Genomic DNA, 27771 nt, shown 5'->3' on the forward strand with positions numbered 1-27771 from the left:
AGTCATGACATTCTGATTAAAATCATTTCAATAAAATAAAAAATAACACATATTAATGAATTGTTTACAATAAGATCATTAATTAGAATTTAGAAAATAGATAGGGTGAATTTTAATTTCTTCCTGAATTTAAAATTATGACATGATAATACACAAATGTGTTGCTTGTCCATGATGGTATGCCAGTTACTGGCCAATAATGACCAGTTTGGACCAGCTTATTATTTTAAAGCTACCTGTCAGATAAATGCTTCTGTAGAGCAGAGCTAAGCTGTAAATAAAGAAAAAAATAAAGCACTGCTCTGTCTCAAATGGATTTAGGAAAAAATATATTTCCTAAATGATTTAACATTCACCTTCATTTCATCAAAGTGTCATATTGTACCTAATCCGGCCCTCAGCTATGTCAGGATGACTCGCTCACAGTTGTGTCCATACAGCAGCACCATCATGTACGATGCCAGCACAGTATACCGGATTACAGCTGGGGCCGGGAGCTCTGCTCTCCGTCTGCTTACCGGCGGTTTGCGTCATGCTGCGCCGGAGAGGTGATGCAAGAGTCCGGCGCTGTGTGTTCACGTACGCCACGCCTCCCGGTGCCGTTTCCTGCTTCCAGAAGACCGACTCTACAAGCGCAATGAAGTCATAATAAAGCACAAACCCTCCGAGACTTTCCATCAGCATTATTATTGAGTTAAACCTGTGACTTCTGAGCATTTATATTCTTCAGATGAAGGTGAGTTCATTTATGTGGCCGAGTCCTTCTTATGTCTGTGTCGGTGAGTATAGGCTACGGCTCTCGGATAAAGTTTATAGTCGATGCTCTACCTGAGCTATCATTTGACGTGCTCGTTAAAGACTTCATATGCGAGTCATTAAAGGTCCATTTGATCCAGCGATGTTCATGTAAGTATCCAGTTGTTCTACTGAGTGTAAATGTTAATGCCAAACTTGATTTTTTAAATTGAATCGGTCCGAATTGTTTCGCGTTAAAAACTGATTCACTGAAGGACCAGTTCCCTCGGACAACCGATAAATGAGTTAATTACAGAATTTGGGGTGAACAGTTTGAGGCGAAAAATTACTTAAAATCAGAAATGTTTAATAAAATGTATGAAATATGTATATTACTTGATTGTATGACTTTTGTTTATCAAGGTATAAAAAAAAAACTTGATTTTAACAAACGATGACTTTAAGAATTGCTGAATGGTTTTTAAACATGTTATCAGTATTTACTGGAATGATAGCTTGGTGCCAGTTATATGATAATGTAGGGCTGGGCGATATGGCCTGAAAAACAAATCCCCGATTTTTTCACAAAAAATCAGATTTACGATTTAAATCGATTTTTTTCCCCTCCTACGTAAAACCATTCTGCAGATGACAAAGAAATTGTTCAAAACAAGTTCTAACTTTAGAGAGTGTCTATTTACACTAAGTGCAAATAGCCGGCCTTGTTGGCAAAGGCTATTTATACTAACTCCGCCCACCAACGTGCGATTGAGTTAGTCAACTAAAGACACCCATAAAGCATTAATTTCAGTGGTGTAGATGGTAAGACGTAGGCCTATATTTTTTGATGCGATCGACCCGAGTTCGACCCCGCCTTAAACCAAACTTTTTTTCTCCCTTTTCAAATCTCATATCGCATCGGAAAGGCATTTATCTTCAATAAAAATTAAGGAAATAATCAAAAAGTTGAAAATAAAAGTATCAGGTAGGGTTAGGGTAGGTGTAGGGAGGGCTTTATTGTCCCAATAAGGTGGCATCCATTTAATAATTTGAATTAAGTAAATAAAATTTATTTATAAATTTATATATTAAATAGTCTGCTAAATGACTAAAAGTAAAAAGTAAAGAGTGTAAAGACCATCGACTCTACCGTGCGACTCCACCGGGCTAGGACACAGGCAAAGGATATTAGTATCGCTTTTTATTTTTATTTTATTTATTTTATTTTTTTCCTTTTTATGTTTACTATTGAAATGTTGTTGTATGCATTTGTCAATTTTATTTCATTTCTGTATTTTCTTAAATGGGTGTGTATAGAGTATTTACAGAGTGTTAACTTTTAGTTTTAGTAACTTTTTCTTATTTGTAAGTCGCTTTGGATAAAAGCGTCTGCTAAATGACTAAAAGTAAAAGTAAGTAAAGTTATATAGCACCTTTCACAGACAAGGAGTCACAAAGTACTTTACAACACTATCAGTAAAACAAATATTCAGTGTTCAGAAAGGCACAGGAAACAAATAACGATTGCTAACAGTTGCCTGTTACATTACCAGTGTTTCCCACAGACTTGGATTTTATTTGTGGCTGCATATATGCAAATTAATTATCTGCCAGCAGGAGGCGCTTTTAGAGCAGGAGAAATAGCGGTTTCCCCGGTAACGCTGTACACAAATTAGCTGCTTTATCAGGCATTATACAAGATGAAATGAAAATGACATCCAAAATTTTCTGAAGACAGTCTGTTTCCTTCAGAAATGCAGTGATATAAAGACACCCGCACCGTGATTCGATTCTGAAACGTGCAGCGCTTGCTTATTCAACGAAGTCAAAGCTTTTTGAAAAAATAAATAAATCTATTTGTGGCGGTCAGTTTTGATATTGTGGCAGGCCGCCACAAATAAATCAATGTATGGGAAACACTGCATTACAGAACATAAAATTTCACTTAGCCTACCACAAATGATTTGCAGATCCTGAGCACCATGACAAACATCTAATCTTGTAAAATGTGGTAAGTAGGCTACTGCCGCTCCATAGTAAAAACAGAGTACGTGCGATCGCCAATCTCGAAAGTGAAACTAAAAAGCCATCGTGCATTCAAAAACAGTTTCAATGCCATGCATAATAGCGGCTCCCTGATGCCTGCAATTATGATTACCTAATGATATAACTGCGAGAGAACGTATTGATATTTATCTCCTATCTCGTATTTATTGGAGTTCTGTAGTACACGCCTTTTTTTAGGGCCCAAGCCAGTAAGGCGCAGGGCCCTATTGTTCTTCTAAGGATTATTAGGGCCCAAGCCAGTAAGGCGCAGGGCCCTATTGTTCTTCTAAGGATTATTAGGGCCCAAGCCAGTAAGGCGCAGGGCCCTATTGTTCTTCTAAGGATTATTAGGGCCCAAGCCAGTAAGGCGCAGGGCCCTATTGTTCTTCTAAGGATTATTATTTTTAGGGCCCAAGCCAGTAAGGCGCAGGGCCCTATTGTTTTTCTAAGGATTATTATTTTTATTTTTTTTATTTTTTATTTCGACTATCCGGGCACTTTTGGGGGCCTTAACGTGCCCGAAAACTCTTGAAAATTGGCACGCACGTTGGAACCTGCGGCCATTAGGACGCCGCTGAGGCTGGGACCCGGGCGTGGCACAGGGGCTCTACGGCGCCCCCTGGAAAATTGTCAGAAAGCTTGATGTATAGCTCACACATACTTGCACGTATTCATATGAAACTCGGTACACATATAGAACTCATTGAGCTGAACAACTTCCGCGCAGCATGTCATAGGCTCCGCCCAACAGGAAGTCGGCTATTCAGGGCTGTTTGAAAAGCGCATGCTCTGGAATTTGATATACTCCTCTGAGGATTTCCATACAATTGCCACCAAACTCGGTGAACATGATCTCAAGACATTGGGGACGCTAAATTGCGAAGATATTTTTGATATGTCGAACGGTTTGCCCGTGGCGAGGCGATGAAGTTATGGCGAAAAATGAGACCCAGGAAATGCCTAATAACGTCCACATACATTGTATGATGTAGATCAAACTTCAGTGATTTGTTCGTTGTATGATGCCGATCGGATAGATGTGACTATAATGACTGAAAGTTATAGCGCCACCAACTGGCTGCAGGAAGTGTGTCGTTTTCAAAATGCTTTGAATTCAGCATCTTCTTTTTACTCTATTTGCTTCAAACTTCACCAGAATAATGTCAAAACATGGCCGATGTAAAACTGTGAAGGGAATATTGATATCTAAAATTATGTTGCCATGGCAACGTGTCAAAGTTGAAAATTCGTTTCTGGTGATTTTGAGGCAGATAACATGTTTAGAATGTCATGAAACTCAACACACATATCAGTATTAATGATAGTTAGACACTGGAAAAAGCTCATAAACGGGCGTGGAAGAGGCACTCTATAGCGCCACCTTTTGTCAAAAATGGGGGGGTTAGTTTTAGCTACAGACACCAAACTCGGTACATAAATTGGTTTTATTAATCCGGACAACTTTCTAATTAACCGTCATTAGCTACGACCAACAGGACGTCGGCTATATTTATTTTAATGTGGGTTTTTTTTTAAAACGGGCTGTAAACAAATTCATACTCCTCCAAACAGAAACACAGAAATCACACCAAACATTTTTTCTCATGATGCCAAAATACTGATGATGCTAAATTGCGGACGGATTTAGGATATCTTGAACGATGATTTAATGGCAATTTATTAAAGTTACAGTAAAAAAGAGAACCTTTTTTTTTTTTTTTTCTTTTAAGAGCAGCTTCCAAACACTTCATAAAAAATTACATACACAGAACAATACAGTCTGAGAATATGTGATTAATTTCATGAATTTACAATACACTATGCAGAGGAGAAAATTAAAAAACTATCAGAGCTGCTTCTGAGTGAGAGCTCCCTGTCACTGCAGCTGAGTGAGGGGTGGGGGTGGGGTGGGCTGTCAGTGACTGTGTGAGTGACTGTGTGGATTGAGGCAGTGGGTGAGAGAGAGAAAGAGAGAGAGAGGGTCTGTTTTTTAAAATCTTTAAAAAATGCTTATAAATCATTAAAGATTTTGATAACACTTTATAATAAGGTCTCATTTCTTAACATTAGGAAATGCATTAATTAACGTGAACTAACAATGAAAAATATATTTTTACAGCATGTTAATTCTTCCATGATAGTATGAACTAACAAAGAACAATTTTTTTAAAGCATTTATTAATCTTTTTAATGTTAGAAAAATAGTCATGTTCAAAAGATAAACTTTAAAATTTAATAATATATAAACACATTTTGGAATTAATATTGATCAACATTAAATGGTATATAATTATTAATGATTATATATATATAATGATAGCTACAGACACCAAACTCGGTACATAAATTGTTCTTATTAATCCGGACAACTTTCTAATTTACAGTCATTAGTTACGACCAACAGGAAATCGGCTATTTTTTTTTTTAATGTGTCTTTTTTTTTTTTACACGGGCTGTAAACAAATTCATACTCCTCCCAAGCAGAAACCAAAAATTCACACCAAACATTTTTTCACATGCTTCCAAGATACTGAAGATGCTTCATTGCGGACGGATTTAGGATATCTTGAACGGTGTTTTAATGGCAACTTATTAAAGTTACAGTAAAAAAGAGAAAACCTTTTTTTTTTTTTATCTTTTAAGAGCAGCTTCCAAACACTTCATAAAAAATTACATACACAGAACAAGACAGTCTGAGATATGTGATTAATTTCATGAATTTACAATACACTATGGAGAGGAGAAGATTTAAAAACTATCAGAGATCTCCTGTCACTGCTTCTAATGTGTGCGGTGGGTGACTGGGTGAGTGACTGACTGTGTGAGTTCAGTGAGTGTGGAGGGGGAGAGAGAGAGAGAGAGAGAGAGAGAGAGAGAGAGAGGGTCTGTTTAAACTTCTCAATAAAATGCTTATAAAGCATTAAAGGTTTTGATAACACTTTATAATTAAGTCTCATTTGTTAACAGTAGGGAATGCATTAATTAACATGAACTAACAATGAAAAATATATTTTTTACAGCATGTTAATTCTTCATTGATAGTATGAACTTACAATGAACTAACAATGAACAAAATATTTTTAATATTAGAAAAATAGTCATGTTCAAAAAATAAACCTTTAAAATTTAATAATATATTAACACATTTTGGAATTGATTTTGATCAACATTAAATGGTATATATTTATTAATGATGTAAATTAACAACAGTTAAATAATGTTGTTTTTTAACATTGGTTAATTCACAAATAACATTAAATATTAACAATATATTTTTTACTTTATTAATTTGTGTTAGAAAAAAATTATTCATGTTAGTTAATGGAAAAATAAATCATTAAAAAATGCTTATAAATCATTAAAACCTTTGGTAACTATAATAATTTCTCATTTGTTAGCATTAGTAAATGCATTAACTAACATCAACTACCAATGAAAAATATATTTTCACAGAATTTAAAGTTTTATATGTTGTTCTGTGTGTGTGTGTGTTTCACAGAGTTGATGGTTTGGATTAACCCTTTAATTGCCGTATCCCTTAAAACCAAACTGCCAGAGGGTTACTGTGATGCTTGTGCTCGCTGGGCACCGTTTTATCGACGCCACCGGGGTGGCGTATGCTGACGGCTTGGGCCCGTCATCGCTGCTCGCAGCTATATTTTTTTTTTTTTTTTTTTTTTTTTTATTTCAATCATCCGGGCACTTTTGGGGGCCTTAACGTGCCCGAAAACTCTCGAAAATTGGCACGCACATTGGAACCTGCGGCCATTAGGACGCCGCTGAGGCTGGGACCCGGGCGTGGCACAGGGGCTCTACGGCGCCCCCTGGAAAATTGTCAGAAAACTTGATGTATAGCTCACACATACTTGCACGTATTCATATGAAACTCGGTACACATATAGAACTCATTGAGCTGAACAACTTCCGCACAGCATGTCTTAGGCTCCGCCCAACAGGAAGTCGGCTATTCAGGGCTGTTTAAAAAGCGCATGCTCTGGAATTTGATATACTCCTCTGAGGATTTCCATACGATTGCCACCAAACTAGGTGAACATGATCTCAAGACATTGGGGACGCTAAATTGCGAAGATATTTTTGATATGTCGAACGGTTTGCCCGTGGCGAGGCGATGAAGTTATGGCGAAAAATGAGACCCAGGAAATGCCTAATAACGTCCACACACATTGTATGATGTAGATCAAACTTCAGTGATTTGTTCGTTGTATGATGCCGATCGGATAGATGTGACTATTATGACTGAAAGTTATAGCGCCACCAACTGGCTGCAGGAAGTGTGTCGTTTTCAAAATGCTTTGAATTCAGCATCTTCTTTTACCTCGATTTGCTTCAAACTTCACCAGAATAATGTCAAAACACGGCCGATGTAAAACTGTGAAGGGAATATTGATATCTAAAATTATGTTGCCATGGCAACGTGTCAAAGTTGAAAATTCGTTTCTGGTGATTTTGAGGCAGATAACATGTTTAGAATGTCATGAAACTCAACACACATATCAGTATTAATGATAGTTAGACACTGGAAAAAGCTCATAAACGGGCGTGGAAGAGACACTCTATAGCGCCACCTTTTGTCAAAAATGAGGGGGTTAGTTTTAGCTACAGACACCAAACTCGGTACATAAATTGTTCTAATTAATCCGGACAACTTTCTAATTTACAGTCATTAGCTACGACCAACAGGAAGTCGGCTATATTTATTTTAATGTGGGTTTTTTTTAAAAACGGGCTGTAAACAAATTAATACTCCTCCAAGCAGAAACACGGAAATCACACCAAACATTTTTTATCATGATGCCAAAATACTGAAGATGCTAAATTGCGGACGGATTTAGGATATCTTGAACGATGATTTAATGGCAATTTATTAAAGTTACAGTAAAAAAGATAATTTTTTTTTTTTTTATCTTTTAAGAGCAGCTTCCAAACACTTCATAAAAAATTACATACACAGAACAATACAGTCTGAGGATATGTGATTAATTTCATGAATTTACAATACACTATGCTTAGGAGAAAATTTAAAAACTATCAGAGAGCTCTTAGACTGCTTCTGAGTGAGAGATCCCTGTCAGCCTGCAGCTGAGTGAGGGGTGGGGGTGGGGTGGGGTGTGAGTGACTGTGTGAGTGACTGTGTGGATTGAGGAGCTGGGTGAGAGAGAGAAAGAGAGAGAGGGTCTGTTTTTTAAAATCTTTAAAAAATGCTTATAAATCATTAAATAAGGTCTCAATTCTTAACATTAGGAAATGCATTAATTAACGTGAACTAACAATGAAAAATATATTTTTACATCATGTTAATTCTTCCATGATAGTATGAACTAACAAAGAACAATTTTTTTAAAGCATTTATTAATCTTTTTAATGTTAGAAAAATAGTCATGTTCAAAAGATAAACTTTAAAATGTAATAATATATTAACACATTTTGGAATTAATATTGATCAACATTAAATGGTATATAATTATTAATGTTTATATATATATAATGATAGCTACAGACACCAAACTCGGTACATAAATTGTTCTTATTAATCCGGACAACTTTCTAATTTACAGTCATTAGCTACGACCAACAGGAAGTCGGCTATATTTATTTTAATGTGGGTTTTGTTTTTAAACAGGCTGTAAACAAATTCATACTCCTCCAAACAGAAACACGTAAATCACACCAAACATTTTTTCTTATGATGCCAAAATACTGAAGATGCTAAATTGCGGACGGATTTAGGATATCTTGAACGATGATTTAATGGCAATTTATTAAAGTTACAGTAAAAAAGAGAAAACTTTTCTTTTCTTTTTTTCTTTTAAGAGCAGCTTCCAAACACTTCATAAAAAATTACATACTCAGAACAATACAGTCTGAGGATATGTGATTAATTTCATGAATTTACAATACACTATGCGGAGGAGAAAATTTAAAAACTATCAGAGTTCTCCTGTCTCTGTGCTTCTAATGTTTGCGGTAGGTGACTGGGTGGGTGACTGACTGTGTGAGTTCAGTGAGTGTGGAGGGGGAGAGAGAGAGGGAGAGAGAGAGAGGGTCTGTTTAAACATCTCAATAAAATCCTTAAAAAATGCTTATAAAGCATTAAAGGTTTTGATAACACTTTATAATTAAGTCTCATTTGTTAACAGTAGGGAATGCATTAATTAACATGAACTAACAATGAAATATATATTTTACAGTATGTTAATTCTTCATTGATAGTATGAACTTACAATGAACTAACAATGAACAAAATATTTTTAATATTAGAAAAATAGTCATGTTCAAAAGATAAAACTTTAAAATTTAATAATATATTAACACATTTCGGAATTGATTTTGATCAACATTATATTAACAATATATTTTTTACTTTATTAATTTGTGTTAGAAAAAATTATTCATGTTAGTTAATGGAAAAATAAATCATTAAAACCTTTGGTAACTATAATAATTTCTCATTTGTTAGCATTAGTAAATGCATTAACTAACATCAACTACCAATGAAAAATACATTTTCACAGAATTTAAAGTTTTATATGTTCTGTGTGTGTGTGTGTTTCACAGAGTTGATGGTTTGGATTAACCCTTTAATTGCCGTATCCCTTAAAACCAAACTGCCAGAGGGTTACTGTGATGCTTGTGCTCGCTGGGCACCGTTTTATCGATGCCACCGGGGTGGCGTATGCTGACGGCTTGGGCCCGTCATCGCTGCTCGCAGCTATATTTTTTTTTATTTTTTTTTTTATTATTTTTTATTTCGACTATCCGGGTACTTTTGGGGGCCTTAACGTGCCCGAAAACTCTTGAAAATTGGCACGCACATTGGAACCTGCGGCCATTAGGACGCCGCTGAGGCTGGGACCCGGGCGGGGCACAGGGGCTCTACGGCGCCCCCTGGAAAATTGTCAGAAAGCTTGATGTATAGCTCACACATACTTGCACGTAATCATATGAAACTCGGTACACATATAGAACTCATTGAGCCGAACAACTTCCGCGCAGCATTTCATAGGCTCCGCCCAACAGGAAGTCGGCTATTCAGGGCTGTTTAAAAAGCGCATGTTCTGGAATTTGATATACTCCTCTGAGGATTTCCATACGATTGCCACCAAACTCGGTGAACATGATCTCAAGACATTGGGGACGCAAAATTGCGAAGATATTTTTGATATGTCGAACGGTTTGCCCGTGGCGAGGCGATGAAGTTATGGCGAAAAATGAGACCCAGGAAATGCCTAATAACGTCCACATACATTGTATGATGTAGATCAAACTCCAGTGGTTTGTTCGTTGTATGATGCCGATCGGATAGATGTGACTATTATGACTGAAAGTTATAGCGCCACCAACTGGCTGCAGGAAGTGTGTCATTTTCAAAATGCTTTGAATTCAGCATCTTATTTTTACTCGATTTGCTTCAAACTTCACCAGAATAATGTCAAAACACGGCCGATGTAAAACTGTGAAGGGAATATTGATATCTAAAAGTATGTTGCCATGGCAACGTGTCAAAGTTGAAAATTCGTTTCTGGTGATTTTGAGGCAGATAACATGTTTAGAATGTCATGAAACTCAACACACATATGAGTATTAATGATAGTTAGACACTGGAAAAAGCTCATAAACGGGCGTGGAAGAGGCACTCTATAGCGCCACCTTTTGTCAAAAATGGGGGGGTTAGTTTTAGCTACAGACACCAAACTCGGTACATAAATTGTTCTTATTAATCCGGACAACTTTCTAATTTACAGTCATTAGCTACGACCAACAGGAAGTCAGCTATATTTATTTTAATGTGGGTTTTTTTTAAAAACAGGCTGTAAACAAATTAATACTCCTCCAAGCAGAAACACGGAAATCACACCAAACATTTTTTATCATGATGCCAAAATACTGAAGATGCTAAATTGCGGACGGATTTAGGATATCTTGAACGATGATTTAATGGCAATTTATTAAAGTTACAGTAAAAAAGAGATTTTTATTTTTTTTTTCTTTTAAGAGCAGCTTCCAAACACTTCATAAAAAATTACATACACAGAACAATACAGTCTGAGGATATGTGATTAATTTCATGAATTTACAATACACTATGCTTAGGAGAAAATTTTAAAACTATCAGAGAGTTGATATACTGCTTCTGAGTGAGAGCTCCCTGCCAGCCTGCATCTGAGTGAGGGGTGGGGTGGGGTGGGCTGTGAGTGACTGTGTGAGTGACTGTGTGGATTGAGGCAGTGGGTGAGAGAGAGAAAGAGAGAGAGAGGGTCTGTTTTTTAAAATCTTTAAAAAATGCTTATAAATCATTAAAGATTTTGATAACACTTTATAATAAGGTCTCAATTCTTAACAGTAGGAAATGCATTAATTAACGTGAACTAACAATGAAAAATATATTTTTACAGCATGTTAATTCTTCCATGATAGTATGAACTAACAAAGAACAATTTTTTTTAAAGCATTTATTAATCTTTTTAATGTTAGAAAAATAGTCATGTTCAAAAGATAAACTTTAAAATGTAATAATATATAAACACATTTTGGAATTAATATTGATCAACATTAAATGGTATATAATTATTAATGATTATATATATAATGATAGCTACAGACACCAAACTCGGTACATAAATTGTTCATATTAAGCCGGACAACTTTCTAATTTACAGTCATTAGCTACGACCAACAGGAAATCGGCTATTTTTTTTTTTATGTGTTTTTTTTTTTTTTTAAACGGGCTGTAAACAAATTCATACTCCTCCCAAGCAGAAACCAAAAATTCACACCAAACATTTTTTCACATGCTTCCAAGATACTGAAGATGCTTCATTGCGGACGGATTTATGATATCTTGAACGATGATTTAATGGCAATTTATTAAAGTTACAGTAAAAAATAGATTTTTTTTTTTTTTTATCTTTTAAGAGCAGCTTTCAAACACTTCATAAAAAATTACATACACAGAACAATACAGTCTGAGGATATGTGATTAATTTCATGAATTTACAATACACTATGCTTAGGAGAAAATTTAAAAACTATCAGAGAGTTGATATACTGCATCTGAGTGAGAGGTCCCTGTCAGCCTGCAGCTGAGTGAGGGGGTGGGGTGGGGTGTGAGTGACTGTGTGAGTGACTGTGTGAGTGACTGTGTGAGTGACTGTGTGAGTGACTGTGTGGATTGAGGAGCTGGGTGAGAGAGAGAGAGAGGGTCTGTTTTTTTAAATTTTTAAAAAATGCTTATAAATCATTAAAGATTTTGATAACACTTTATAATAAGGTCTCATTTCTTAACATTAGCAAATGCATTAATTAACGTGAACTAACAATGAAAAATATATTTTTACAGCATGTTAATTCTTCCATGATAGTATGAACTAACAAAGAACAATTTTTTTAAAGCATTTATTAATCTTTTTAATGTTAGAAAAATAATCATGTTCAAAAGATAAACTTTAAAATGTAATAATATATAAACACATTTTGGAATTAATATTGATCAACATTAAATGGTATATAATTATTAATGATTATATATATACAATGATAGCTACAGACACCAAACTTGGTACATAAATTGTTCTTATTAATCCGGACAACTTTCTAATTTACAGTCATTAGCTACGACCAACAGGAAGTCGGCTATATTTATTTTAATGTGGGTTTTGTTTTTAAACAGGCTGTAAACAAATTCATACTCCTCCAAACAGAAACACGTAAATCACACCAAACATTTTTTCTTATGATGCCAAAATACTGAAGATGCTAAATTGCGGACGGATTTAGGATATCTTGAACGATGATTTAATGGCAATTTATTAAAGTTACAGTAAAAAAGAGAAAACTTTTCTTTTCTTTTTTTCTTTTAAGAGCAGCTTCCAAACACTTCATAAAAAATTACATACACAGAACAATACAGTCTGAGGATATGTGATTAATTTCATGAATTTACAATACACTATGCAGAGGAGAAAATTTAAAAACTATCAGAGAGTTGTTAGACTGCTTCTGAGTGAGAGCTCCCTGCCAGCCTGCAGCTGAGTGAGGGGTGGGGGGTGGGGTGGGGTGGGGTGGGCTGTGAGTGACTGTGTGGATTGAGGCAGTGGGTGAGAGAGAGAAAGAGAGAGAGAGGGTCTGTTTTTTAAAATCTTAAAAAAATGCTTATAAATCATTAAAGATTTTTATAACACTTTATAATAAGGTCTCATTTCTTAACATTAGGAAATGCATTAATTAACTGAACTAACAATGAAAAATATATTTTTACAGCATGTTAATTCTTCCATGATAGTATGAACTAACAAAGAACAATTTTTTTTTAAGCATTTATTAATCTTTTTAATGTTAGAAAAATAGTCATGTTCAAAAGATAAACTTTAAAATTTAATAATATATTAACACATTTTGGAATTAATATTGATCAACATTAAATGGTATATAATTATTAATGTTTATATATATATATATATATATAATGATAGCTACAGACACCAAACTCGGTACATAAATTGTTCTTATTAAGCCGGACAACTTTCTAATTTACAGTCATTAGCTACGACCAACAGGAAGTCGGCTATATTTATTTTAATGTGGGTTTTTTTTTTAAACAGGCTGTAAACAAATTAATACTCCTTCAAGCAGAAACACGGAAATCACACCAAACATTTTTTATCATGATGCCAAAATACTGAAGATGCTAAATTGCGGACGGATTTAGGATATCTTGAACGGTGTTTTAATGGCAACTTATTAAAGTTACAGTAAAAAAGAGAAACCTTTTTTTTTTTTATCTTTTAAGAGCAGCTTCCAAACACTTCATAAAAAATTACATACACAGAACAAGACAGTCTGAGATATGTGATTAATTTCATGAATTTACAATACACTATGCGGAGGAGAAAATTTAAAAACTATCAGAGATCTCCTGTCACTGCTTCTAATGTATGCGGTGGGTGACTGACTGTGTGAGTTCAGTGAGTGTGGAGGGGGAGAGAGAGAGAGAGAGAGGGTCTGTTTAAACTTCTCAATAAAATCCTTAAAAAATGCTTATAAAGCATTAAAGGTTTTGATAACACTTTATAATTAAGTCTCATTTGTTAACAGTAGGGAATGCATTAATTAACATGAACTAACAATGAAAAATATATTTTTTACAGCATGTTAATTCTTCATTGATAGTATGAACTTACAATGAACTAACAATGAACAAAATATTTGTAATATTAGAAAAATAGTCATGTTCAAAAGATAAAACTTTAAAATGTAATAATATATTAACACATTTTGGAATTGATTTTGATAAACATTAAATGGTATATATTTATTAATGATGTAAATTAACAACAGTTAAATAATGTTGTTTTTTAACATTGGTTAATTCACAAATAACATTAAATATTAACAATATATTTTTTACTTTATTAATTTGTGTTAGAAAAAATTATTCATGTTAGTTAATGGAAAAATAAATCATTAAAAAATGCTTATAAATCATTAAAACCTTTGGTAACTATAATAATTTCTCATTTGTTAGCATTAGTAAATACATTAACTAACATCAACTACCAATGAAAAATAAATTTTCACAGAATTTAAAGTTTTATATGTTCTGTGTGTGTGTGTGTTTCACAGAGTTGATGGTTTGGATTAACCCTTTAATTGCCGTATCCCTTAAAACCAAACTGCCAGAGGGTTACTGTGATGCTTGTGCTCGCTGGGCACCGTTTTATCGATGCCACCGGGGTGGCGTATGCTGACGGCTTGGGCCCGTCATCGCTGCTCGCAGCTATATTTTTTTTTATTTTTTTTTTTTTTTTATTTATTTTTTTTTTTTTTTATTTCAATCATCCGGGCACTTTTGGGGGCCTTAACGTGCCCGAAAACTCTCGAAAATTGGCACGCACGTTGGAACCTGCGGCCATTAGGACGCCGCTGAGGCTGGGACCCGGGCGTGGCACAGGGGCTCTACGGCGCCCCCTGGAAAATTGTCAGAAAGCTTGATGTATAGCTCACACATACTTGCACGTATTCATATGAAACTCGGTACACATATAGAACTCATTGAGCCGAACAACTTCCGCGCAGCATGTCATAGGCTCCGCCCAACAGGAAGTCGGCTATTCAGGGCTGTTTAAAAAGCGCATGCTCTGGAATTTGATATACTCCTCTGAGGATTTCCATACGATTGCCACCAAACTAGGTGAACATGATCTCAAGACATTGGGGACGCTAAATTGCGAAGATATTTTTGATATGTCGAACGGTTTGCCCGTGGCGAGGCGATGAAGTTATGGCGAAAAATGAGACCCAGGAAATGCCTAATAACGTCCACATACATTGTATGATGTATATCAAACTTCAGTGATTTGTTCGTTGTATGATGCCGATCGGATAGATGTGACTATTATGACTGAAAGTTATAGCGCCACCAACTGGCTGCAGGAAGTGTGTCGTTTTCAAAATGCTTTGAATTCAGCATCTTCTTTTACCTCGATTTGCTTCAAACTTCACCAGAATAATGTCAAAACACGGCCGATGTAAAACTGTGAAGGGAATATTGATATCTAAAATTATGTTGCCATGGCAACGTGTCAAAGTTGAAAATTCGTTTCTGGTGATTTTGAGGCAGATAACATGTTTAGAATGTCATGAAACTCAACACACATATCAGTATTAATGATAGTTAGACACTGGAAAAAGCTCATAAACGGGCGTGGAAGAGACACTCTATAGCGCCACCTTTTGTCAAAAATGAGGGGGTTAGTTTTAGCTACAGACACCAAACTCGGTACATAAATTGTTCTTATTAATCCGGACAATTTTCTAATTTACAGTCATTAGCTACGACCAACAGGAAGTCGGCTATATTTATTTTAATGTGGGTTTTTTTTAAAAACGGGCTGTAAACAAATTAATACTCCTCCAAGCAGAAACACGGAAATCACACCAAATATTTTTTATCATGATGCCAAAATACTGAAGATGCTAAATTGCGGACGGATTTAGGATATCTTGAACGATGATTTAATGGCAATTTATTAAAGTTACAGTAAAAAAGATAATTTTTTTTTTTTTTTATCTTTTAAGAGCAGCTTCCAAACACTTCATAAAAAATTACATACACAGAACAATACAGTCTGAGGATATGTGATTAATTTCATGAATTTACAATACACTATGCTTAGGAGAAAATTTAAAAACTATCAGAGAGCTCTTAGACTGCTTCTGAGTGAGGGGTGGGGTGGGGTGGGGTGTGAGTGACTGTGTGAGTGACTGTGTGGATTGAGGAGCTGGGTGAGAGAGAGAAAGAGAGAGAGGGTCTGTTTTTTAAAATCTTTAAAAAATGCTTATAAATCATTAAATAAGGTCTCAATTCTTAACATTAGGAAATGCATTAATTAACGTGAACTAACAATGAAAAATATATTTTTACATCATGTTAATTCTTCCATGATAGTATGAACTAACAAAGAACAATTTTTTTAAAGCATTTATTAATCTTTTTAATGTTAGAAAAATAGTCATGTTCAAAAGATAAACTTTCAAATGTAATAATATATTAACACATTTTGGAATTAATATTGATCAACATTAAATGGTATATAATTATTAATGTTTATATATATATAATGATAGCTACAGACACCAAACTCGGTACATAAATTGTTCTTATTAATCCGGACAACTTTCTAATTTACAGTCATTAGCTACGACCAACAGGAAGTCGGCTATATTTATTTTAATGTGGGTTTTGTTTTTAAACAGGCTGTAAACAAATTCATGCTCCTCCAAACAGAAACACGGAAATCACACCAAACATTTTTTCTTATGATGCCAAAATACTGAAGATGCTAAATTGCGGACGGATTTAGGATATCTTGAACGATGATTTAATGGCAATTTATTAAAGTTACAGTAAAAAAGAGAAAACTTTTCTTTTCTTTTTTTCTTTTAAGAGCAGCTTCCAAACACTTCATAAAAAATTACATACACAGAACAATACAGTCTGAGGATATGTGATTAATTTCATGAATTTACAATACACTATGCGGAGGAGAAAATTTAAAAACTATCAGAGTTCTCCTGTCTCTGTGCTTCTAATGTTTGCGGTAGGTGACTGGGTGGGTGACTGACTGTGTGAGTTCAGTGAGTGTGGAGGGGGAGAGAGAGAGGGAGAGAGAGAGAGGGTCTGTTTAAACATCTCAATAAAATCCTTAAAAAATGCTTATAAAGCATTAAAGGTTTTGATAACACTTTATAATTAAGTCTCATTTGTTAACAGTAGGGAATGCATTAATTAACATGAACTAACAATGAAATATATTTTTTACAGCATGTTAATTCTTCATTGATAGTATGAACTTACAATGAACTAACAATGAACAAAATATTTTTTATATTAGAAAAATAGTCATGTTCAAAAGATAAAACTTTAAAATTTAATAATATATTAACACATTTTGGAATTGATTTTGATCAACATTAAATGGTATATATTTATTAATGATGTAAATTAACAACAGTTAAATAATGTTGTTTTTTAACATTGGTTAATTCACAAATAACATTAAATATTAACAATATATTTTTTACTTTATTAATTTGTGTTAGAAAAAATTATTCATGTTAGTTAATGGAAAAATAAATCATTAAAAAATGCTTATAAAGCATTACAGGTTTTGATAACACTTTATAATTAAGTCTCAATTGTTAACAGTAGGGAATGCATTAATTAACATATACTAACAATGAAAAATATATTTTTTACAGCATGTTAATTCTTCATTGATAGTATGAACTTACAATGAACAAAATATTTGTAATATTAGAAAAATAGTCATGCTCAAAAGATAAAACTTTAAATTTTTTTAATATTGATCACCATTAAATGGTATATAATTATTGTTGATGTTAACTAACAACAGTTAAATAATGTTGTTTTTTAACATTGGTTAATTCACAAATAACATTAAATATTAACAATATATTTTTTACTTTATTCATTTGTGTTAGAAAAAATTATTCATTTTAGTTAATGGAAAAATAAATCATTAAAAAATGCTTATAAATCATTAAAACCTTTGGTAACTATAATAATTTCTAATTTGTTAGCATTAGTAAATGCATTAACTAACATCAACTACCAATGAAAAATATATTTTCACAGAATTTAAAGTTTTATATGTTGTTCTGTGTGTGTGTGTGTTTCACAGAGTTGATTGTTTGGAATAACCCTTTAATTGCCGTATCCCTTAAAACCAAACTGCCAGAGGGTTACTGTGATGTGCGTGCTCGCTGGGCACCGTTTTATCGATGCCACCGGGGTGGCGTATGCACTGACGGCTTGGGCCCGTCATCGCTGCTTGCAGCTATATTTATTTATTTATTTATTTATTTTTTTTTTTTATTTCAATCATCCGGGCACTTTTGGGGGCCTTAACGTGCCCGAAAACTCTTGAAAATTGGCACGCACATTGGAACCTGCGGCCATTAGGACGCCGCTGAGGCTGGGACCCGGGCGTGGCACAGGGGCTCTACGGCGCCCCCTGGAAAATTGTCAGAAAACTTGATGTATAGCTCACACATACTTGCACGTATTCATATGAAACTCGGTACACATATAGAACTCATTGAGCCGAACAACTTCCGTGCAGCATGTCTTAGGCTCCGCCCAACAGGAAGTCGGCTATTCAGGGCTGTTTAAAAAGCACATGCTCTGGAATTTGATATACTCCTCTGAGGATTTCCATACGATTGCCACCAAACTCGGTGAACATGATCTCAAGACATTGGGGACGCTAAATTGCGAAGATATTTTTGATATGTCGAACGGTTTGCCCGTGGCGAGGCGATGAAGTTATGGCGAAAAATGAGACCCAGGAAATGCCTAATAACGTCCACATACATTGTATGATGTAGATCAAACTTCAGAGATTTGTTCGTTGTATGATGCCGATCGGATAGATGTGACTATTATGACTGAAAGTTATAGCGCCACCAACTGGCTGCAGGAAGTGTGTCGTTTTCAAAATGCTTTGAATTCAGCATCTTATTTTTACTCGATTTGCTTCAAACTTCACCAGAATAATGTCAAAACACGGCCGATGTAAAACTGTGAAGGGAATATTGATATCTAAAATTGTGTTGCCATGGCAACGTGTCAAAGTTGAAAATTCGTTTCTGGTGATTTTGAGGCAGATAACATGTTTAGAATGTCATGAAACTCAACACACATATCCATTTTAATGATAGTTAGAAACTGGAAAAAGCTCATAAACGGGCGTGGAAGAGACACTCTATAGCGCCACCTTTTGTCAAAAATGGGGGGGTTAGTTTTAGCTACAGACACCAAACTCGGTACATAAATTGTTCTTATTAATCCGGACAACTTTCTAATTTACAGTCATTAGCTACGACCAACAGGAAGTCGGCTATATTTATTTTAATGTGGGTTTTTTTTTTAAACGGGCTGTAAACAAATTCATACTCCTCCAAACAGAAACACGGAAATCACACCAAACATTTTTTCTCATGATGCCAAGATACTGATGATGCTAAATTGCGGACGGATTTAGGATATCTTGAACGATGATTTAATGGAAATTTATTAAAGTTACAGTAAACAAGAAAAAACATTTTTTTTTTTATCTTTTAAGAGCAGCTTCCAAACACTTCATAAAAAATTACATACACAGAACAATACAGTCTGAGGTTATGGGATTAATTTCATGAATTTACAATACACTATGCGGAGGAGAAAATTTAAAAACTATCAGAGCTGCTTTTGAGTGAGAGCTCCCTGCCAGCCTGCCTCTGAGTGAGAGCTCCCTGTCACTGCTGCTGAGTGAGGGGTGGGGGTGGGCTGTGAGTGACTGTGTGAGTGACTGTGTGGATTGAGTGTGGATTGAGGCAGTGGGTGAGAGAGAGAAAGAGAGAGAGGGTCTGTTTTTTAAAATCTTAAAAAAATGCTTATAAATCATTAAAGATTTTGATAACACTTTATAATAAGGTCTCATTTCTTAACATTAGGAAATGCATTAATTAACGTGAACTAACAATGAAAAATATATTTTTACAGCATGTTAATTCTTCCAGGATAGTATGAAATAACAAAGAGCAATTTTTTTTAAAGCATTTATTAATCTTTTTAATGTTAGAAAAATAGTCATGTTCAAAAGATAAACTTTAAAATTTAATAATATATTAACACATTTTGGAATTAATATTGATCAACATTAAATGGTATATAATTATTAATTTGTATATATATATATATATATATGATAGCTACAGACACCAAACTCGGTATATAAATTGTTCTTATTAATCCGGACAACTTTCTAATTTACAGTCATTAGCTACGACCAACAGGAAGTCGGCTATATTTATTTTAATGTGTGTTTTTTTTTTTTAAACGGGCTGTAAACAAATTCATACTCCTCCAATCAGAAACACGGAAATCACACCAAACATTTTTTGTCATGATGCCAAAATACTGATGATGCTAAATTGCGGACGGATTTAGGATATCTTGAACGATGATTTAATGGCAATTTATTAAAGTTACAGTAAAAAAGAACACTTTTTTTTTTTATCTTTTAAGAGCAGCTTCCAAACACTTCATAAAAAATTACATACACAGAACAAGACAGTCTGAGGATATGTGATTATTTCATGAATTTACAATACACTATGGCGAAAAGAAAATTTTCAAACTTATCAGAGTTCTCCTGTCTCTGTGCTTCTAATGTGTGCGGTGGGTGACTGGGTGGGTGACTGACTGTGTGAGTTTAGTGAGTGTGGAGGGGGAGGGGGAGAGAAAGAGAGAGAGAGAGAGGGTCTGTTTAAACTTCTCAATAAAATCCTTAAAAAATGCTTATAAAGCATTAAAGGTTTTGATAACACTTTATAATAAGGTCTCATTTCTTAACATTAGGAAATGCATTAATTAACGTGAACTAACAATGAAAAATATATTTTTACAGCATGTTAATTCTTCCAGGATAGTATGAACTAACAAAGAACAATTTTTTTTTTAAGCATTTATTAATCTTTTTAATGTTAGAAAAATAGTCATGTTCAAAAGATAAACTTTAAAATTTAATAATATATTAACACATTTTGGAATTAATATTGAACAACATTAAATGGTATATAATTATTAATGTTTATATATATATATATATAATGATAGCTACAGACACCAAACTCGGTACATAAATTGTTCTTATTAATCCGGACAACTTTCTAATTTACAGTCATTAGCTACGACCAACAGGAAGTCGGCTATATTTATTTTAATGTGGGTTTTTTTTAAACAGGCTGTAAACAAATTCATACTCCTTCAAGCAGAAACACAGAAATCACACCAAACATTTTTTCTCATGATGCCAAAATACTGAAGATGCTAAATTGTGGACGGATTTAGGATATCTTGAACGATGATTTAATGGCAATTTATTAAAGTTACAGAAAAAAGAGAACTTTTTTTTTTTTATCTTTTAAGAGCAGCTTCCAAACACTTCATAAAAAATTACATACACAGAACAATACAGTCTGAGGATATGTGATTAATTTCATGAATTTACAATACACTATGGAGAGGAGAAAATTTAAAACTTATCAGAGTTCTCCTGTCACTGCTTCTAATGTTTGCGGTAGGTGACTGGGTGAGTGACTGACTGTGTGAGTTCAGTGAGTGTGGAGGGGGAGAGAGAGAGAGAGAGAGGGTCTGTTTAAACTTCTCAATAAAATCCTTAAAAAATGCTTATAAAGCATTAAAGGTTTTGATAACACTTTATAATTAAGTCTCATTTGTTAACAGTAGGGAATGCATTAATTAACATGAACTAACAATGAAAAATATATATTTTACAGCATGTTAATTCTTCATTGATAGTATGAACTTACAACGAACTAACAATGAACAAAATATTTTTAATATTAGAAAAATAGTCATGTTCAAAAGATAAAACTTTAAAATGTAATAATATATTAACACATTTTGGAATTGATTTTGATCAACATTAAATGGTATATATTTATTAATGATGTAAATTAACAACAGTTAAATAATGTTGTTTTTTAACATTGGTTAATTCACAAATAACATTAAATATTAACAATATATTTTTTACTTTATTCATTTGTGTTAGAAAAAAATATTCATGTTAGTTAATGGAAAAATAAATCATTAAAACCTTTGGTAACTATAATAATTTCTCATTTGTTAGCATTAGTAAATGCATTAACTAACATCAACTACCAATGAAAAATATATTTTCACAGAATTTAAAGTTTTATATGTTGTTCTGTGTGTGTGTGTGTTTCACAGAGTTGATGGTTTGGATTAACCCTTTAATTGCCGTATCCCTTAAAACCAAACTGCCAGAGGGTTACTGTAATGCTTGTGCTCGCTGGGCACCGTTTTATCGATGCCACCGGGGTGGCGTATGCTGACGGCTTGGGCCCGTCATCGCTGCTCGCAGCTATATTTTTTTTTTATTTTTTTTTTTTAGAAAAAACAATTTTCATTTAAACAAGTCGACATAAACTACATATTCGAGTTAATCGATAAAATCGATTTATCGCCCAGCCCTATGATAATGCATTGCACTCTTATATCTCTCTGATAGGGTTCATATTTTTCCAAAACTGTTCAACTGGACATCAGAGGGCTTTATATTTTCAGTATCTTTATTAGTCTCTATTGTCACCCTTTCTTTGTCTCAGGAGGAAGCAGGAGTTGACCTACCCCAGGCGTTGCTCTCTGGGCCCAGTGCCTTTATTCCAACTGAAGAGGTGTGTGTGTGTGTGTGTGTTGTTTTTAACATGCCTGTTTGTGGAATTTGTCTGTACATCCAATGAATGCAGTAGACTTGTGTTTTTGTGAAAAGCTAATAATTAAATCTTTGAAATGTGAGAAATAAATAGAAAATGAAATACTTTATTTTTCCTGCATGTCATGTTATCTTAAACTGATGTAAGAGGACTGTGAACATGCAAATGCTTTGTTAAATTATGGAAATATTAACTTAAAACCCAGGGGGTATTACAGGTAAATATTTTAGGTAAAAGAGGTTTGGTTGACAGAAAGGTTTGGAAGATCAAGGTGCAGTCACATTAGCACACTGTCTGAAACACTGTTTACATAGAAGTCACTTTCAAATTAAGCAGCTTTCTGTTAGTGCGGCAAATTCACATGAGCATCTTAAACATGAGTAGAATCTGCGTGGAGGATGTGCAGATTTCTATTGACATGCCTGGATTTTGCCTACGAACGTTCACTTAGCAACAGTAAATGTGAGCGTATCTTTTGACGATAAATATAGTATTGTTGTGAGTGTTTTACAGAACAAAACTGAGTTCTCTGCATATCTGTTTATTCAGATTCTAGAGGAAGGGGCTGCACAGGAAGTGATGTCAGAGGCTTTATGGTCAGAGGGACGTGTAGACCATATAAGCACGATGATGGGGCTACATCCCACCTACCTGACCTGTTTTCTGCGCACCCATGATGCTTTGCTCCAGCTGGATGGGCCTCTGCCTCTGTCATGGAGACATTTTATAATCATATTGGTAAGGGAAGAGACTTGGTACCTTTAGATTGCAAGTTTTAAACACAATTGAGTATATGTTTATAATCTACACAACAGTAATTTTCTGTGTCTTTGCAGGCATCTGCACGTCATCAGTGCTCGTACCTGGTGCAGCATCACAGCTCTGCTTTTCTGCTGGCTGGTGGAGATGAGTCCTGGCTTAGAGGACTTCACTGTGCACCACCCAAAATACAGCACCTGCAGACGCTCAACAAACTGCTTGCACACAGACCCTGGATCATCACCCAGGAACACATACAGGTAAAAAGCACAGATCATCAGTGTTGGGGAAGCTACTCTGAAACTGTAATTTCTAAGTGACAAGCTAGAGGAAGTTAAGGAACCCTTTTAAAAATGTGTATAGCTTCACTACAAGGTGCTTACAAAAAGAAGCTAGCTACATTGGATAAACAATAGGCTATTTTTATACATTTAATTTAAAAAAGAAAAAAATGCAATAAGAGCATTTATCTAGAACATAAACATCTGTATTAGTGTGACAGCCTTAAACTGAAGTAAATATTTTATTTTTTATTTTACTTTTTAACATTTATCATACTTTTGAACTGTTTTGTTCAAAAATTAAGATACGATTTGGAATAAATCTGTGATTTTATTGATTTGAATAATTTATTTTATCTGTGAATGGATTCACTAAATAAATGAAGTAAAGCTGCATGTTTTTTTTTTGTTTTTTTTAATTAAAAATATTATTTTGTTACTGGAAATGCCACATTATTTTGAACTATAGCTGTGCTACTCAAAATGTGATTATAATAGCTAGTAGAATTGCTTCTTTTATTATTATACTTTTTTGATATGTAATCTTTGTCGTCTTGTTCTGTCATCTCATTTTGGGAGGCTGTTTCCAAGAACTTTTGCTTTCTGTTTCAAAAAAACAAAGAGTTGACTGGTTTGTACAATACATTTGACTATGTCTGCTTTTATTGTTGTTGTTTTATTTGTGTTGTCTTCCCGGTTGTGAGTTCATCACAGTGTTATGCTTTATAAGTTAATGCTCTGAGTGATTGTTCTCCAGAGCATTTTACAGATATCCAAGTCAAGTCTGCTTTATTGTCAATTCTTCCACATGTACGGCACATACATACAGAGAATTGAAATTGCGTTACTCTCAGACCCTTGGTGCATACAGTTAGCATTTAAGACACTGACAGTAGACGTTCAAATACGGATAAATACAGTTTAAACATATGTACATACAACTATACAGATATACAAATGAGGACATTTGTAGAAAAATAAAGAAAGAAATAGATAAAGTGGCATAAGGCACATGGCAGATAGAGTGCAAACCAGTTAAATAAAACAAAACTGTGCAGATATATGTGTATATGTATAGAGTGAATATATATATATATATATAGAGCAAGAGGAGCTTATCAGTCTGAGGACATTGTAGAAAAATAAAAAAGGAGATAAATAAAGTGGCATAAGGCACATGGCAGAAGTCGTGGGGGGGTGGGGTCGCAGTATCAGCAAATCCATTTTTTCTATATTGAGTTTTCTCACCATCTTTCTATGACCCTGAATATTATGACAAAATACAAAGTTGAAACTTAAGGACTAAAGATTCATTTGTTTATTGAAAAATGTATGCATTTTATTGTGCATTGTGTATTGTCGATGATTTTTTGATACTGCTACTAAAATTAAAAATACTTTTTTTTAATTTTTATTTTTTAAATCTTCTATCTTCACAGGAGTTAGTTTGTCCTGGTGCGGAGGCTCGGTGGTCCCTGGCAGAACTGATTCAGGCTATTGTATTGATGAGCCATGCCCACTCTCTGGCCTCATTTGTTTGGGGTTGTGGTGTTCTCCCAGAGCCCGAGCAGTCTGGAGACGAGTCTCTCCAAATGTGTTCACCCACAGAGTCCTGTTGTGCCCAAGACAAGGCCAGAAATCAGCAAGAGGTATTGAATTGTGACTGATGTATTGATCATAAGTAAAAGAGAATATTTAGTTTGTTTTGCTCTGGTTTAATGTGTCTATGTGCAGTGGTCTGAGGCTGTGAACGAGGTTAAGCTCTTGATGGAAAAGATGATGATAGTTCAGCAGCAAGGTGAAGAGTTTACACAAGAAGAGATGGTTACTCGTTTTGAAAGAGAAAGGACTGAGAGTTTGCTGGAACCTTCCGATGGTATGAACACACATATGCATAATTCAATACACCCAGTGGCAGGGTTTCTCCTGGGTCAAAATGGTCTTCTGTTGTAGTTTCTGCACATGGTCATTCAGTTGATTAATTACAGTACATCTCATAAATCACTTTAAATATTATTAAATTTGTGTTGGTTGCCACCAAGTGAAATGTTGGGCTTTCCTGAGCAAATTTAATGACATTGAATGCGTTTTTTCCTCTAAGTTGAACAAAATTAAATCATTTTTAATAGATGTTTCACATCTTTTTTTACTACTGTCTTTTTTTTTATTTATTTTTTTATATCCCTTACAGTGCAGCGTTCTGTTCTTCCTGATTATTTCTCACGGTTTGTTGTGGATGCAGATTTTACTTACCAGGATTTTAGTCCTAGAGGAGTGCAGGCCCCCCCAACCATGAGAGCTCAGGTTCAATACTCCTGTATATTCTCAACAACATAACAATTATGCATAGAAGGCATTATTTTTGTTAAATTATATAATGTATTATATGTTGTTTTATCCAGTGTTATTTTAGCATTATACATATACTGTTTTCATACTTATATTCTGAATTAACTTACTTTAATTTTGGTTTAGCTTTTGTTTTGTTTTTTCATTCATATTTAGCTGGTTATGATCATGATCTCTGCATGTGATTTTGTGCTTTCAGGACTATTCATGGGAAGATCATGGTTTCTCTCTTATGAACAGGCTGTATGGAGAGATGGCACAGCTTCTGGATGAGAAATTTCAGGTGGTGTGTGCGCTTACGTATAACACCATGGCCATGCACTCACACGTGGACACCTCCACACTCCGCAAAGCCATCTGGAACTACATTCACTGCATCTACGGCATCAGGTCTGTCATGCATGCATCATAGCCATGAAACGACCTTAGAACGTATGGGACAAAGAGTGGGTTAGGGTTATGTTATATAAGAAGGAAAAGCAGTCCTCGTTATAATCATATTTTAAGACTGTGCATTATGAGGAAAAAGGTAGATATAAAATGCATTACTTTGGTGGTTAAAATTCTAAAATTGCTCAAATGTGAATCTAATGTGCACTTGCATGTCATTGTTCGCCTACACAGGTATGATGATTACAATTATGGGGGAGTCAACCAGCTGTTGGAACGCAGTTTAAAGGTGTACGTTAAGACAGTGGCTTGTCACCCGGAGAAAACCACACCAAGAATGTACTTCTCTTTTTGGAGGCAGTTCCGCCACTCAGAAAAGGTACAAGATGTTTGAGATTTCTTGTTTATGACTCGAGTGTGTTCATATTTTAATAACTTGCATTTGCTTCAGCAGTGGTATTGAATTAAGCTTGCTCTTTCATTTTCTGAATTGTTAAATTAATTTGCATTTTGGAGTAATGTTTTAGTGGCCTCTAGTGGTTCTCTTTAGAATTAAACATTTTTTTTTTTGACAGACTACAAACTCATTTTAAATGTTGTAACATATGACCAATTTTAATTGTGGTTGCTTTGTTTGATAATGTTATGCTAAACTTAACTTCACAAGTGGATTTATCACTTAGGGGTAGAAAAATGCCTGTTTATTTCTTGTTTAAGATGTTTTGTTCTTTTTATCCAGGTCCATGTGAACCTGTTACTGATGGAGGCGCGATTGCAGGCAGCTTTACTTTATGCTCTCCGAGCAATAACACGCTACATGACTTAATATGCGCACAAGAGCATTAAAACAAGGGGTTACTTGTATACACTACTATGCTTTGATTGTAGCGTGTGTTACACCACAAATTGCACACAATCCCACTTTAAAAGCACCAAGGCTCAAGAGCGATTTAGTTTCATTTAGTTTCATTCTTTTCTTTGCAATATTTTTGGTTTATTTGGGCTGGTTGATCAGCTGTTACTGGATGATGATTGGACTGGGGAGGCAGCGAATTTTGCACATGTGTCCTATGAGTAAATTGCAGTTGTGGTTTTCTCTTATCATACTGTGAATGTGTCTTTGCCCTGCTGCAGTATTGTGTTCTGTATGTTTATGTGTTTTGATGAATGTTTATATGAATTTGACACTTAAAACTCTACTTTGCCTATTTCTCTCTCAGATTGAGAGCTGATTTAATGTGGGGTAAAATGGATGAAAAAGCACATTTTGTTGTTGGTGTTATTTGTGCATTTTTATGTATAATAAAATATTTTGCTATGACATTACTGCTTTGATTTATTTGTTTGTATATAATGTGCACAA

General features: G+C 34.4%; 1 protein-coding gene across 2 annotated transcripts; it reads left to right on the forward strand.

The window, feature by feature from the left end:
- Positions 1 to 436: 436 nt before the first annotated feature.
- On the forward strand, positions 437 to 27736 carry LOC306885858 (sestrin-2-like). Of its 2 annotated transcripts, none has more exons than XM_079442650.1 (10): positions 437 to 736; positions 22522 to 22590; positions 23179 to 23367; positions 23466 to 23648; positions 25109 to 25318; positions 25404 to 25545; positions 25861 to 25973; positions 26218 to 26408; positions 26643 to 26787; positions 27148 to 27736. In XM_079442650.1, exons 1-10 carry the CDS (start codon positions 731 to 733, stop codon positions 27232 to 27234), a joined length of 1335 nt encoding a protein of 444 aa, XP_079298776.1. In that variant the 5' UTR covers positions 437 to 730; the 3' UTR covers positions 27235 to 27736. The 2 variants fall into 2 exon arrangements, with proteins under 2 accessions (XP_079298776.1, XP_079298777.1); XM_079442651.1 differs by having other exon boundaries at positions 623 to 906; positions 27148 to 27733.
- Positions 27737 to 27771: the final 35 nt, after the last annotated feature.

This window comes from Barbus barbus (genome assembly GCF_936440315.1).
Source record: "Barbus barbus genome assembly, chromosome: 19".
Taxonomy (NCBI): domain Eukaryota; kingdom Metazoa; phylum Chordata; class Actinopteri; order Cypriniformes; family Cyprinidae; genus Barbus; species Barbus barbus.

Coding starts and splice junctions, on each gene's coding strand:
- LOC306885858 (XM_079442650.1), top strand. Junction 22,591..23,178: donor CCTTTATTCCAACTGAAGAG/GTGTGTGTGTGT, acceptor CTGTTTATTCAG/ATTCTAGAGGAAGGGGCTGC. Junction 23,649..25,108: donor TCACCCAGGAACACATACAG/GTAAAAAGCACA, acceptor CTATCTTCACAG/GAGTTAGTTTGTCCTGGTGC.